General features: G+C 34.6%; 1 protein-coding gene across 3 annotated transcripts in view; it reads left to right on the forward strand.

Moving 5' to 3' along the window:
- The window catches only part of SCAR (wiskott-Aldrich syndrome protein family member 3 SCAR), a 190,589-nt gene that overhangs the window by 75,014 nt on the left and 98,757 nt on the right, over positions 1-16,818 (forward strand). For all 3 annotated transcript variants that reach the window (XM_070106613.1, XM_070106612.1, XM_070106614.1), the window contains exon 2: positions 4,702-5,486. In XM_070106613.1, the coding sequence (XP_069962714.1) occupies positions 4,751-5,486 (736 nt within the window). In that variant the 5' untranslated portion in view covers positions 4,702-4,750. The remainder of the gene's footprint in view (positions 1-4,701; positions 5,487-16,818) is intronic.

Genomic DNA, 16,818 nt, shown 5'->3' on the forward strand with positions numbered 1-16,818 from the left:
AAAACTATCCGAAAACATATGTGTAAAATATTATCTTCGATTTCCAAGTAATTAAAAAGATATTTCAGGAAAAAGACAAGTGCGTCGACCATGTGTCATGTGGTTTATCAAAACTTTTATGCGCGTTTTCTGATAACCATGTTTTTAAAATTGGCGTGCACGATTTCGCAAAAACTATCTCACCTATCAGTCCGATTTAATTTCTATTTTGTAATATGTTCTATAATATGTGAACCAAAGATATTGATAATTATTTTGATTTCTTTAATTTTATAAGTGAAAATATGCACTAACTCGTTAAAAATCGATTTTAAAGGTCAAATATTGAATAAATTATTAATTCTAAGTTTTCATTGGCTAGAGTGAAAAAGTATGCAAATTAAAAATATATTTATATTCACTGTTACATGTACTTTGCACGGCAATGGACGGTATCAGTTGCGACACGTTCCACTGATAACAACATGAAAACATTAAATATGCATTAAAATATACTCTTTAAACGCAATTTCTACAGTGTTTTTTATTCAAAAAATAAAAATTTAAAGAAGCGACTTTTTTCTGGCCTTCAAATCATCCGAACCCCTTGACTTACCCTCTTAACCCCTTAAATTGAGACATCCTGATGAAACTTACTACATGTGTTCTTTTGCGTATTGGCGTAGTCGAACTATTAGGCCCATAAAATGCTTCTGATTTAACAGAAACATATAAAGTGCTATACCTATGCCAAAAATTAAGATTTAAATCTGTAATATGGTACAGGGCATCGGTGGTTTAAATCTTTACCAATAAACATCCGAAAACTTATTAAAGAAATTCCTGCGAATTATTCAACTTCACACCCGAGATGGTACGAAAGGGTTGCATAGGACTCATCGGAAAAATTTTACATAGCCTGTGGCACCGCCCACTTTTAGATGAAATTTCATATCTCAGGAGCTACTCGGGCAATATCTACCAAAATTGGTGTATAACATTATTTCGTATTTCTTATTTTCCGTAGCGAAATCGGACTACAACCACACCTACTTCCCATGCGTTTCAATTTTAAATTCAGTGTTATAATTTTACTTCAAAGTATATAAGTCAAGCACCGATGACGACATCGGAATAAAAATTGGTTTATAAAGTGCATTCAAGGTATGTTATCTCCAAAACCAAAATACCTCAGTGCTTACACCTATATCTGATTTTATAGTGAAAATATCGGTAAATGTATGAGTCTTAAATAAATGCAGAGTTTTTCTATGAAAATTTGTTCTTGCGTCAACAATGAATATAATCGGGTGAATTCTCCAACTTTCCACTTGATTTTAAACATTTTATTTAGGTCGATATTTTAATGAGATTAAATCACAATAGGTCATAGTTTTACTGTGTTTTATTACTTCATTTTACTTTAATACAACATATTTATGTTAAAATCATCTAATTTACACAAATCACTATTTTCGTTATATAAGTGCTGTGGGCTGTTTGGTCAATAGCTAAAATTTTTACTACCCTCCTTTGACGTAATGCTAATCGATAAATTTCGTATAATTTGTTCCACCTTATATATATTCAATAAAATCTCTACCAAATGGACGAAATTTGATATATTGGGTATTTGAGGAAAAAGTTAACCAGAGGGCAGGAAATTATTATAACTGGTGATCCAAGTAGAGGTACTTTTTTCAATAGCCCTTTTTTGACTGATCACGCGTGTCAAGCTATCATGTTATTTTTGTTCAGTATTCTTTGGCATTTTATCATGAAAAAACTTACGCCTGAACCACGTTTGAATTTATTACGAAAACAACCGTTTTGTAAAGAATGTGTTTCGCACGCCGCGCTCAGCTTATGGTCAACATAATCGGCCTATTGAGCGTACTATTCGCAACACCATCACCCATCTTCAGACCCAGCATTCATTATTGCATAATATTCGACCGAAAAGAGCACGACCAGCACGCAGTGAAGAAAATATAGCGGCCGTAGCTGAAAGTGTACACGAAGACCGTGGAGTATCGATTGGGCGCCGTTCGAAGCATCTCGGTCTGATGTATGGAAGGACTTGGCGTATTTTACGTCGAGATCTTAAATTGAAAGCGTACAAAATACAACTTGTGCAAAAACTGAAGTAGCTCGACCTTCCCAAGCGACATCGCTTCGCTCTATGGGCTCTTGAAAAGTTCCAAGAAGATCCGACGTTGTCGAACCAAATTTGTTCAGCGAAGAGGCCCATTTCTGGCTCAATGCTCAAGAGCTGCATCCAGAAAAAAACGGTTTGGTGTGGTTGTGGGCTAGTGGAGTCATATATAATATATATAATATTATATTTCTTCCAAAATGATGCCGGTGAGAACGGAACCGTCAATAGCGACCGTTATCGCGCCATTTTAACCGATGTGATGTCTCAAATTGCAGCTCGTGATCTCGACGACATTGGGTTTCGACAAGACGGTGCCACTTCCTACACATCGCATCAATCAAGGGATTTATTGAGAGAACACATTGGTGAGCAGATAATTTCACGTTTTGGGCCGGTCGATTGGCCACCAAGATCGTGTAATATCACACCGTTAGACTTTTTCCTGTGGGGATATGTAAAGTCTAATATCTATGCAGACAATCTCGGTGCGATTCAGGCCTTGGAGCAAAACATCACACGTGTGATTTGCCAGTTACCAGTCGAAATGCTCAAACGAATCATCGAAAATTGGACTCAATAAATGGACCATCTGAGACGTATCCGCGGCCAAGATTTGAAAGAGATACTCATCACAAAATAAATGCCAAAGAATGTTCTTTCGAATAGTAATAAACATTTACCATTAAAAATGAATTTTCTGTAATTTTATCTTTAAAAAAGTAGGGAACCTCGAAATGGATCACCCTATAGTACAAATATAGTGACTAAGATCTAAACCGATTTCATTAAAATTCAGCGTTAAACCACATTATATTTAGGAAAACAAACCCACTTTATTTCGGTAAAACATCGAATATATTAGCCCATTTCATCGGAATTTAATCAACCGAAAATCTCATTATCGAATTTGTTAGGGACGGACGAAGGTATGCTCGACAACATGTTTCCACCAGACTTAATTATTATAACTAACAATTTGACCGATGTTTTTTACAGAAAGTCTATTAAAATGACGATAATCATTATAAGTTGTACATATACGAAGAGTGGGTTAATTTTTACATATTGACCGATATATACAGTCCAAAACCAGCCAGTTCAAAAACCTTATATGAGGTATATTGTGCCACCCCCCCTAGTTCTGACCTTATTTTTTTTTTGTTTTATAAAATTTTGACACTAGCGATAATATTGGGAAGAGCATTTTATTTGCGTACTCACAGATTTGCCGACATTTTCAGATAGAAGTCACACATAGGCATTGAGGTCTTGAGGGTGAATAGTTCTAGTCCGATTTCGAATCGTTTTTGGCAAATGTATGTTACATTTTGAAGATAGTATTTGCTTTAGTCCAATATCTTAATTGGCGATTCGTTTACATATTGTATAGTGAGAGAATTTACTTGATTGCAATCCGATTTTATAGTAAAGATTTTTAAATAATGTCAGCCCAAAATTTGAATGAGTCAAGTAGGTGCTCAGATATGGGAATTCTTCTAAAAGTGGTGGTGCCACGGCCATTGTACAATTTTTGTACCGGTGCACATGCAACCCTATCGTATCATCTTTACTGTAAAGTTTAATGCTCTTCGTGTTTTTTGTTACCGAGTTATCGCTATTTGGGTTGTGTTGAACAGAACCGTTATACTATACTTGTATTATCTGATTTTTATCCATTTTCACACCGTATGATGAAGTGCCAGATAAAAATGTTTCAAAAAATTTTGATAGATATAGTTGTAGTAGTTTGTGAGATATGTACATACGTAAAACGTATTAGGGACAGTGGCGCCTGCCCACATTTCCAAAATTTTTAAATCAAAAATGACCCTGTCCAATGTGTACCAAATTTTGCTTTTGTAGCTTAAATACAGTTATAACACAATATCATATTTATTCATTTTTGAACTATTATATAAAGCTCTATAGCTACCTCGATTAGTTTTGATTTTACACACAACCTTTAAGTGAGAAAACTATTATACTGTTGCGGAGGTCAAAATAATATTGTAGACGAATTGATTAACAAATATCACACTGATGACCTGATGATTGCTAGCTTACAAACTGCCATTGCTCGAAATACATAAGGTACTAAACTAGGTCACCAATTAAAAGACACTAGGCTGTTCATTGTAAATATTTTACACTCTTTTATTTCTTGCAAATTGATAGAGTGTATAATGTAATAGCATAGATTCTTTATAATTTTCATAAGCAGGTAATGTAAGATATAAGATAATGTAATGATATAACAAGTAAAAAATCAAAACAAAAAACCACAAAGCTATTCAAATTTATAAGAAACTATTTTTCTGATTAATAATCATTTAGTTTTAAATAAATAAATATAAATATACTGCTAGTAAAACAACTGAAATTTTTGGAGTAAATATATTTAGTGCTTCCATAAAATTAAAAATGAACCATTACGAATCATTAAATATATTTACTATACCATTAAAAATGCAAAAAAAAAAAAATCAGCCAATTTATTTTATCACAAAATATAAAAATATGTATGGTTGTCGTTGTAAATGAATGCATTTTTTATCATCATTTAGGTTACGAACATTTTGCGTATTGGAACGAAGTTTTCGTAAATCATAAAAAATGCCACTACCAAAACGTTCAATAGAGCCAGTTCATGTTTCACGATCCGTTTATCAACAAGACGAACTTCAATTCGTTGAATTAGAAACAATAACTAATACAGCCCTTACAAATATAATACGTCAATTGTCCTCCCTATCCAAACATGCAGAAGATATATTTGGTGAACTGGCCCGTGACGTAGGTAATATTAGTAATCGGGCGAACTCACTACAGGCACGAATAGATCATTTGTCTATTAAAGTTACACAGTTGGATAGCTCAATGGAGGATGTTCCACTCACTGACATAACAAGAAAAAAGGGATTCCGATCTACTAAAATATTTGATCAAAAAATATTTTCTCATTCAACCATGCCAGCTCCTATGCTAGAGACTTACACCATGTGCGATAAACCACCTCCATTGAATAAATTAAATAATTATCGGGATGACGGCAAGGACGGACTCAAATTTTATACGGATCCCAATTACTTTTTTGAGCTGTGGCGACAAGAGATGTTGAAGGATACAGAAAGAGTAATGAATGATAAAGGGAAAAAAATTAATCGTCCGCGTCAAGACGGTGGGAATAATACTGTTAATTCTGCAGGGAATAAAAAACGCGTCAGAAAACCACATAATACTAGAGAGAAGCAGCGGTTGATTGCTATTGGACATGGGGAAACTCTAATGCCAAACAATATTAACTACCAAACCCCAAATTCAATTGTCAACATTGAAGCCGCTTTTGGCAGTAAGTATCCGACATATATAATAGTCTGTGGTATATTTACTCAGTAACATTAAATTTATTAACCAATTTGTTTGAGTGGCTTTAGAATAAAAGCACACGTTAACGATTTATATTTTTATTTGTTAACTAAATATGCAGTCTTGTTCTTATTGCTAATATACACAGTTATGTCACTTGGATTATAATCTAAACGACATAATTTCCAAATATAGAAGCGTTAAATGTTAGTGTTCGTTTCAAAACAGGATATTTTTACCCATAAAAATACAGCTTTGTTCATTTCATAACATAAGTTTTTCTCATTTTGTGAAAAATAAGTCAAGATGTAAATATCCCGATGAAAATATTGTGAGTTTAACTATGGTACAAAGTCGCCATGTATATTTAAATATACTGAACGCCACAAAAATCTACGTACGACCCAAATTTTTGATATCTTGCTAAATGTAAAATGGATAGGGAAAAAGTAATGATGCAATTTTGTTTTAATTACATTTCTAATAAAAGATTATAAAAAAACGTAGTCTAATACTCGTACAAACATAACAAAACAGCAAAAAATTACAAAAAAATATTGACAATAGTCTACGTACTATCTAAATTTTTAAATAAAGGTAATTTTATTTAAGTGGTCATCTATTGATATGAGCAGTTTATATTGGTATTGACGACGCTGCTCAAACCAAAGATTTTTTAAGACCCTAAATTACTGTGGGTATTCGACAGGCCATGTTCTCCAACTCTGACCACAAAATGCAGTGCAATGGATTCAAATCTGGACTTCCAGACGGCCAATAATCTGCAACTAGGAAACCAGGAATATTACTGTTAAGCCACTGCTTGGTGGTTTTTGCCTTGTGTTCTGGAGCAGAATCTTGCTGGAAAATCAAATGATATCCATCAAAGAGAATATTGCTTAACTGCCTTACCACGTATTCTAAAACATCCTGCTGATACATTTTCGCCCCGGTTTTAACCCATTTTTCATAGAAAGGAAGACGTGTAACGCCTTTACTTTGATTCTCACTTGATCTCATCAATTGTGGCAAAACGCTTTCCTTTCATTGGTTTCTTCAGTTTTGGGAATAGGAAAAAGTAGTTTACTCACATAGCTTTTATTTTTTATTCTTTCAAAATTCGGTTAGCAAATATAATTGAAATACAATTTCCTTTATATATAATATAATATTTTAAATGATTTAATTTCAAATACACTTGATTTTCCGCTTTCTCTTGAGGGAACGGGTGTCGAGAAAAAAAGGGCCCATTCTGTTCTCAACAATCTTTTTGTTCATTTAGGTGGTGAAAAAGACAATGATTGAAGTATGGGTGTATAGTGTGGTTGGTTAGTTGTATGTGGTTGTGTTGGTGGGTGATATGGTATGTTGTATGTGGTGTTGTGTTGTGTTGTATGATGTTAAACGGTGGGTTGCGTGCTGAGGTGCTAAATGTCGCGGGATTAAAAGTCGCATGAACATCCCGGCCCCCTAGGCGAATTACTTGCCTAGAAGTCTCTTCAACTGTTGCAGGGGGCTCACTATGGCGTTCAATCCGGTTGCTGTTGTTGTTGTAGCGGCAGATTTGTGCCGAGTTGACAGTCCTTGGCCGGATAAAAATTCAGGTCCGTTCCCGTTACGTAGACCCGACTGTCGTGGGAACAGAATCCGGTTGCTCGTTGTCGCGGGTTGCAATTACGGACCTCACAGTCTTGGGAGTACTGTCTTCTACTTCCATTTCTATTGCAAAATAAATATATATTAAAATATAGTTCGGCACATAATTTTGAATTATAATATTTGTTGGTTGGTTTGAAAAAAAAAAAAAAATATATATATATATATGCATATGTGCCCATAATTATGAAAGTGGTCTAAGTCAACAATTTAAAAAAATTATATTACGTGTAGTAAAAAGAAATCCATTATTTTGGCATGGAATTGAATGCTTTAATTATTCATCTATCATCTTTCTAACGCCATCTAGCCGAACCCGATCGGACTTATACACCGCCATCTATTGGAAAAATAATGGATTTCTTTTTACTACACCTAATATAAATATAACTTGAAAATACCGCGTGGCCCTCTTTGTCGCGTAAAGCGACAAAATAAATGACAATCGAATAACAGAAATGCCAATTCATTCCAGTTTATCTAACAATATAATTCAGTTGTTGGGCAAATAGTTTATATATTTTTCCACTATGTCAATAGATAGCGGTTCAGGTAAGTTAGCGACAACGTACTTATTATGTGAATATTCGGATAATAATACAAGTATGTTGCACTGTGATAATATGCTGATCCGCAGATATTACACGACCACGTAATACTTATTAATGGAAAAGAATAAGGCAATTATTATCTTCAGATGGATCATACCAAGCCATCTCTGAAAATTTAGAAACCCCAGAAATGGTGCAAGACGACACAATAGAAATGGTGCAGATAGAAAAAGATTAAGAAAGAAAACGGGCAAGAAATGAAGATAGTTACGCACAAAATATTAGAAAAATTAAGAGAAATAGAGGCAAAGAATACACGACGAAAAAATAAAGACTTGTAAGAGCCAAAATTTTTGAAAATAAGGATTGCTTTTGCTTAAAAAATATTAGGTCGCGTAGAATATAATAAAAGAAAATATAATTTTGATAATTTCTGGAAACTATAAGATTTTGAAACCCAGAATCTATATCTGTGTACTACAGTTCATCATCAATTAATAAAACAATGGTGGCCCAGAACTTTTTAAAGACCCATGAGAAAATGCAGCTACAAGTATTTTCTGTCAAGAAGCAGTAAGTCAGAAGTAGTGTCGGTTTGCAGACATTTTTTTTAGCCACCCATAAAATATCTTCGCGAAAAATAGTTGAAATTAAGATAAGAGCTGTACTAGAGCATATTTTAAGTCTCCCAGTATTCGAGTCACTACGAGAAATGTGAAGAAAATAACCACTCCTTTGTTAAGGAATGGATTAACAGGAAAACATTTAACATTGAATTTAACTTAATCTTCCATGCTTCTCGAAAAGACACATGCCAAAAATGTGATTTACATAGCAAAAATCGAGACTTGCAATATTGAGGAAGAGAAATTACATCTTAGAGAAAGCCATGATGTACATTTACAAAATGCCGAACGAGCTAGGAACTGTCTTGCAGAGGACCAAAAGAAAGCAAAAGAAAACTCCAGGGAATATTATGGATTATCATTTGATTTGCAAAAAGCATTTCCGTATCCTAAACTGTCTGTTTCCGTAGCCTATTATAGGCGAAACATGTACGTATACAACTTGGGTTTACATAATTTCCATGAAGACAATGTCAAAATGTATGTATGGGATGAAACAACAGCTTCAAGAGTTGCTCAGGAAGTAGCATCCTGCATTTTAGCGCTTCCCAAAAACACGTAATAGCCTACAGTGATGCTTGTTTAAGCCAAAATCGCAACATTAAAGTAGCATTGACATGGCTGAAAATTGCCCAGTCATCGAATATTAATAATAAAACGATAGACCACAAATTTTTGGTATCGGGTCATTCCTTTCTACCGAATGACCGTGATTTTGGTTTGATAGAGATGAAAAAAAATACAATCCTAAACATTACTATGAATTGATCGAAAATGATAGGAAACGAAATACATTTTCGATCAAACGAATGTCGCAGCCGCATTTTTGGCTAAAAATTCAATGGATGAGATTTTTAAAAAATTAACCTTATAAATATTCTTTAGATGATTGCGAATTCCAAGTTTTGGATCTTTCCCCTAAAAGAGGAAGACCAAAAATATACGAAAATATTCAATTACTTCTACTATACAAAACCACTAAGTAACGGAAAAAACACAAAGATCTTATGTGTTTACTACCATACATCCCTCCCGTTTTACAGGAACATTTGAAAAATCTTAAAAACTCGAATTTGTGATAAAAATGGATTACTTTTTAAAAATGGTTAATCAATTTTTATGAATAATTTCGTTAAAATTGTTTTTTCAAGTAAAAATCACAATTTTTTATTACTTTAAGTCAATTATAGAATATTCGGTTAATTTTGAAAATGGTCTAAGTCAATTCAAGGTCTAAAAACAACATTTTTCTATGAAATTCACACACATTTTATATCTATAATAAATTTCTATTAATCAAGACTAAGAAAATTATAAATTAAAATGTCGCATAATGTAAAAATATTTTTTAATTTATTCAAACGCGTATCTGGAAACAAGAAATATATGATTTAGACCACTTTCATAATTATTGGCACATATATAATATGTTGTGCTTAATTTTTGATCACGTTTGTTAGTGTTAGATTCCCATGTACGGATTATAAAACGGTAGTATTTCGAGTTAAACGAATTAATTGTCGGTTTTGATTTTATTTATGCGCTTGCCTTGTCGGGGTTTGTGTAATCGGTTCTTCAGTGTTCGGAAGGAAACACAATTTTACTAATAGACGAGTTAGTATACCAGTTTGTGTTCGTATATATACTATTCTTATGTGACAATCTCGTCTCCGATGGACCTTTTCAATGCGGCCTAGTCGCCATTCGGTTGGAGGAAGGCGTTCATCGTGTATAATGACGAATTCGTCCGCATTTGGTAATCTTCCTTCCTTCTATGGCTAAATTCATGATGAAGTATCTTAATTTTTTTTCCATCGGTCTATTAAATTTAGTGAGTCTCCTTCTGCCTCAGGTACGGCGAGAAGTGGAGCTGCTCTGTGAAAATTTGCAGGTTGTTGCTGTGAAAATGGAGGGATCTTGCGAGAGTGGTGAGATGGGTAGTGAATTTAGTACGGCTTCTATACGAGCGAGTAGTGTGGTAAATTCCTCATAATTTAATTTATGATTACCTGCCGTTTTCTTTAAATAGGACTTAAAGATGCCCATGTGGAGAGAACATGGAGGTATAAACTGGCAATCGATTCCTTGTGGTACATATTTTTTTAAACAATTTCTGGGGAGACTTCTTTAGTAAATTTTACAAACTCTTTCTCTGTGGCTTGATAAAGTTTTCCCCATTGTAACTCATAATTTTTGATGGAAATCCGTCCGACAATGCGTGCAAATGCTGCGAGAAAAGCCGCAGTAGACAGATCCGAACATTGCTCGAGGTGTATTGTCTTTGTCGTGAAGCATACAAAGACAGCCGCATACCCTTTTCTGAATGAGGAAGATCTTAACATAGAAGCCTTTATCTGGAAAAGTCCAGCAAAATCGAACCCAGTAATGGTAAAGGAAAGAGCAAAATTGCAGCGTTGGCAAAGCTGGCATGATCTGAGTGCGTATTTTGTGTGCTTGAACAATGTGCATTATTTACACATAAAAACCTTTTGATTTGTGCCTTTAGGCGCGGAATATAAAATTATAATAATAATAACCCAACGATTACCCTCCTCCCGCCCAACCGACACGAAGGGCGCAATCCGCATACATGCGGAATTAGCCGAGTCAGAAAAGGCAAGAGAGCTTTGTAAGTGTTGAGATCTAAAACTGCTCAGCTACAGAAACAAAAATTTCAACAGCTAAGATTTATAGTTACAATATAATAAATTGTTACATTTTCATTCATTAAGAGAAAACAATAAAGTCTTTTTAATTTTGAAAAGTGAGTCAGATAAGTCAAATGTGCTGGAATTAGAATTAAAATCATGACATCTACAGGATTTTAACAGCAAAGGTCTAAACTGCCTCGAAAAGCGAATCGGGATATTAAATTTAATTTCAGACAATAGAAAAGAACTGCAAACTGTACCATTTAAAATTTTCATTAAGAATATTATGCCAAGCATTTCCCTACGACTAGAAAGTGTAGGTAGATTAATAAGTTTTAAACGACTAGTGTATGGAGGGAGACTTACCCTAGAATCCCATCGGAAATGCGCTTAAGCGAAAAGTAAAAATTGTTTTTGAACAGACTCTAACTTGTCAGAATGAATTTGGTAGATAGGGTTCCATACAGCAGAGCCATATTCCAATATAGGTCTAACCAAAGTTGTATAAAGTGTTTTAGTAATATGCGGATCTCTAAATTCTTTAGACCAACGTTTAACAAAACTGAGGACAGCTTTTGCTTTCAAGACCATGGTGTCAATATGAAGACAAAAATTAAGCTTAGGGTCCATAGTAACTCCCAAATCAACATAGTTAAAAACTTGCTCCAGAATATGGTTTTTTATTACATTAGAAGAGGGGTGCACAGATCTACGGGAAAATCACATCGTCTAACATTTATTTAAATTCAATGGCAACTCATTTCTATCACACCACGCAACCATATTCTTTAAGTCTGTTTGCAACAGACACCTTTCCTCAGCTGAAGTGTATGATTTAAAAAGCTTTACGTCGTCAGCGTATAATAAACTTTTTGAGTGTAAGTTGGTGAAGATATATTAAAAATAAATAAGTAAAACGGGATTTCTCGGGAATTATAATGGGATGTCCATGTGCCCGCATAAATTCTTTTGTGTCCAAAAAAGCATTTAAAACGAGAAGTGATCATTTGTTATTCCTTTAACGTTTTGTTTAAGTCTTTGGATATATTTAAACATGTAAGCGACTACTCTTAGTGCTTTTGGAAATGATGTAAATCGATGTAATATATCATCTTCATCAGGAGTTTTATCAAAATTTGCAATTCTCCGAATTTCAGGAGCTATTATATTGCGAGCGGGAGACTTTGGCCAAATTTCTTGTGATTCTTTCAACCACGTAAGACCGTTTCACCAGAGTGTAGTGCTGGTGAGATGAAGTGGTTTGCAGCCTCTTGTCCTAAGATTCAATTGATCTGTTATCGCATTCCATTGAATCCCGAGAATTTTTGTAGTACTGGCCTTTTCAAATTTAAGGAAGTTTGTATCTAATAAGTCTTCCCTTTTTATGTATTTTATAATCTCGGAATGATTTGATGTAATTTTCTTTAGGGGGGACCCGGCTGAATTTAGTGCTTTGATCCCTTAAGATAGTGATTCGTACGCTAATGAGAGACTGTGGTTACCTGATAGAATATCGTCAACGTATGTTTGTTTTTGTCACACAGAAGTTGCTAAGGGAAAATTTGTTTGGCAGGTTTTTGCCTTTCCATGTAATGTCCAAATGGCTAAAAAGGGTGCATAATTGATGCCAAAGGTAACTGTTTTAAGTTTGTAGTCACTGATTAGAATATAACTCGATTTTCGGAAGACTATACGTTGGAAGTCTTGGTCATCTTTATGTTCTAAAATTTGCCTTTACATTTTCTCTACATCTCCATTAGCAGCATGAAATAAGGTTGAAATGTTGGCCCTGTGTAGTACATCATTGAGTGATTTGCCTGTGCTCGTACACTTTGAGGCATTAAAACAACTCGTACTTTTGTTTTGATTTTATCTGGTACTAGCTTTTACCCGCGGCTTCGCTCGCATCGAATCCATCAAATAAATAACTGATATCATTATAGTAGATATGGATCCATTGGATTATAGTTTTTAATTTAGCCTTACGCACCGGCGTAGAATTTCTTGACAGCGCCGATTTCCGCTTTCGAGGCATTTTTATATTTAATAAGAGTAACTAATAATATTTGTGTTATTTCTCTGATTTACGTTTTTTATACATTTATGTTTTCTTTCATTTTTAATTTTTTCGACAAACAATCATTTCTGCCAAACTTTTTTTTTTTCAATTTCAAAATTTTCAAATTTATTTTCCAAACATATATAATCTTCCAAAATAATTTTTTTAATAATCCGTAAAAAATTTATAAATTTTGTAATAAAAAGTATCCTATGTTCATTCTGACACCTCTAAGAGTATATGTACAAAATTTTATGATGATCTGTTAAGTAGTTTTTGCGTGAAAGCTTAACAAACAAACGGACTTTCGCATTTATAATATTAGTATAGATTATCACCCCGTGATGTGGAAGATAAAAAGATAAATATCTGCCCTTAAATATTTTTTCATATGGTACAGCTTCTTCCATATGATTGAGGTCAAGATATTCATCCATCACGTTATCATATGCTGATTTAAGCTCGCTTTTCTTTATTAGGCTTTTTTCCAAGCTTAGGAATTGCTGGACTGCTAATATTCGAGAGTTGCTTAGAGCTATAGTTTCTGGAAAGGTGGGCTTCAATGGGAGTCGCACAACATAACGACCATGTTCGTTTCTTGTTGTTGTGGACTTGTAATAGGCTTCGCATGCCTGGTCTTATTCTGAAGGAATTAATTTTTCCTGTGACTTGGCCACTTAATATCCATCCAAAGATTGTGTTTTGGGCCAACAATTTATTAGAGATTTTCTCTATACCTTCAAGAATTATTTGATGTATAAAGTCACTGCCAAATAATATGTCGATTTGTGATGGAGTATGGTAATTGGCATCTGCTAATTTGAGATATGAGCATTTTTTTAAATTTCTCGCAAGATCTTATATTTTGTCCTCCTTTACAAATTTCACATAATGATTGCCAATGATTTGTTTGATTTGGCACGAATGTTTGGCTTCTATTAACGTGTCTATTATATTGTGTGATATTACTGACTTGGGGTTTAAAAAAGTTTTTATTTTAATCAATTTGATTACCTTTTGGCTTAACTACCATTTTGTCTACTCGCTCAGCTATTTCGTACTGAGTTGTTAAAAATTCTTTCATTTGATGCCATTATGGCGATTTCTTTCTCGCCACTAGTGATTACTCCCATCGTAGCAAAGCAGCATCAGGTAGTGTCGCTGCGAAAATATTTACTAGGATAGAGTCCCACGATTCTGTGGATACATTTTTTTTTTTGCATTTTTCTTGTGATGTGTTTGGAGACACGAATTAAGCAGGCAGGTATTTGAGCAACAGTAATTTTTTGGAACTTTAAGAATTGGTTAATTTATGTATGTACCATATGATTATGTATGCATATATGTATGTACGTTAGAAAGGATGTTACTTGCGGTTAATATATTTCGTGTCAAAGTTTTAAAGCCCAAAAATTTTGTATTTAAATTATATTTATATGCACATATGTATGTATGTATTTCTGTAATATGTATGAGTTTTTGTTTTTATTAGCCTTTTCTTATGTGTTATAAGCGATCCAGCTTGTTGCTTTATTAGCCCAAGGGGTATAACTGGAAATATTGCAAGTATAAACACTTGACTTTGCAAAATTTTATTTTATTTTTGAAATAATATAACGGTGTGTTTGGAGGCACAAAATAAGCTAAGGCAGGTACCGTATATATATATATATTTTTTTTTTTTCAGTTATTTCGTTCGGCTGTAAATTACTATACATATGTACATATGTGTATAAAATGCCTCTTTTGAAAATTTAATTGGAATGGACCCACTTTTTCCCGCCAAGGGTTTTGATACTTATGTACATATGTGTGCTTCTTCTCGTTTTCTCTTGTTTAAAGTTTTTCTTTTTATTTCTCCGGCGTTTTTCTTGTGCGTTACTGTTCTCCTCTCTGCGTGCATGGTGAATTTTATTCCCGTGCTTTATGTTGATTGTTTTTTTATACTCTCGCAACCTGTTGCTACAGAGTATAATAGTTTTGTTCACCTAACGGTTGTTTGTATCACCTAAAACTAATCGAGTTAGATATAGGTTTATATATATATAAATGATCAGGATGAAGAGACGAGTTGAAATCCGGGTGACTGTCTGTCCGTCCGTCCGTGCAAGCTCTAACTTGAGTAAAAATTGAGATATCTTTATGAAACTTGGTACCGTGAGACGGTTGGTATTGCAGATGGGCGTAATCGGACCACTGCCACGCCCACAAAACGCCATTAATCAAATACAAATAACTTGCCATAACTAAGCTCCGCAATAAGATACAAGACTGTTATTTGGTACACAGGATCACATTAGGGAGTGGCATCTGCAGTTAAAACTTTTTTTTAAAAAGTGGGCGTAGTCCCGCCTCTAATAGGTTTAATGTGCATATCTCCTAAACCGCTAATGCTATAATAACAAAATTCACTAAAAGCAAATGTTTTTAGTACTTCTATTGACGGTGTGAAAATAGTTGAAATCGGGTGGCAACTCCGCCCACTCCCCAAATAACGGTACTGTTAAAAACTACTAAAAGCGCGATAAATCAAGCACTAAACACGCCAGAGACATTTTATCTCTGAGATGGTATAAGATGACTTTATAGGAACCGCGTTCAAAATTAGACAGTGGGCGTGGCACAGCCCACTTTTAGGTGAAAACCCATATCTTGAGATCTGCTTAACCGATTTCAACCAAATTCGGTGCGTAACGTTCTTTTCATGTTCCTATGTCATAGTGCGAAAATGGGCGAAATCGGACTACAACCACACTTACTTCCCATGTAACACCATTTTCAATTCCATCTGACTCTTTCACTTTCCAATATGCAAATCAGGTAACAATGATTATATCGGGGTAAAACTTTGCGTGAATAATGCAATTAAAATATGCCACCTTGCGGCCAAAAATTGTCTAAATCGAACCAAACCTGTTCAAACCCCTAAGTACTAAATATGTGGACCCCAGTGCCTATAGTTGACCTTCTACCGAAAATATCAGTCAATCCACAAAGAAATCTCAAACGAGTATACCATTTGACTTTGCGAGAGTATAAAATGTTCGGTTACATCCGAACTTAGCCCTTCCTTACTTGTTTTTACTTAGTTTGTGCGCCCGTTTTTGATTCTTGGTGATTTTTTGTGTTAGTTTTGTATGTCCTTTGAGGTCGCGCCCGTTGTTGTATTTTTATTTAACCACTGTTAGTATGTATTATATTTATGCATATATGTGCATTTATTAGTACTGTTGTACTTTCCGTTTATATAATTCTTTCCAAAGTTTTCAAAGAAAAACTTATACACTCACCACCTTTCGCTTTTAATACAATTGTAATTTTATTTTGTAATTGAAAGTACGGGTTTTATACACTCCCTTAATACCACAATCACTTGCGACGCAGCGCAGAGAAGAGAAAAAAAATGTATATAAATGCCTTTGATAGCAATTTAACTGGTTCGGATCAGATCCGCTGATGTGACGAATCCACGGATGACGGTGCTTTCGCTGCGAGTTCAAAACGAAGAAGAGGCAAGCCGATTCTAGTGTCCGTGGTTTTGTTGATGGTTGGTGGGGTGATCGCCCGGTGTGTTGTGTATCCTGGGTGGTAGGGTCCTTGTGTGAGGTGTATGTTGCGTGAGGTGAGGTGGTGAATGTTGCGAGAGGTGATGTGGTGAATGTTGCGTGTCAGTGATGTGTGAGGTGTGTTGGTGTAAGTTTTCGGGACGACGTAGGCTCATTTAGCCATCCCGGCCCCCCTAGGCGAATATTAGCCTAGCAGACGCTGAAGT

The sequence above is a fragment of the Bactrocera oleae genome, chromosome 3 (genome assembly GCF_042242935.1).
Source record: "Bactrocera oleae isolate idBacOlea1 chromosome 3, idBacOlea1, whole genome shotgun sequence".
Classification (NCBI taxonomy): Eukaryota; Metazoa; Arthropoda; class Insecta; order Diptera; family Tephritidae; genus Bactrocera; species Bactrocera oleae.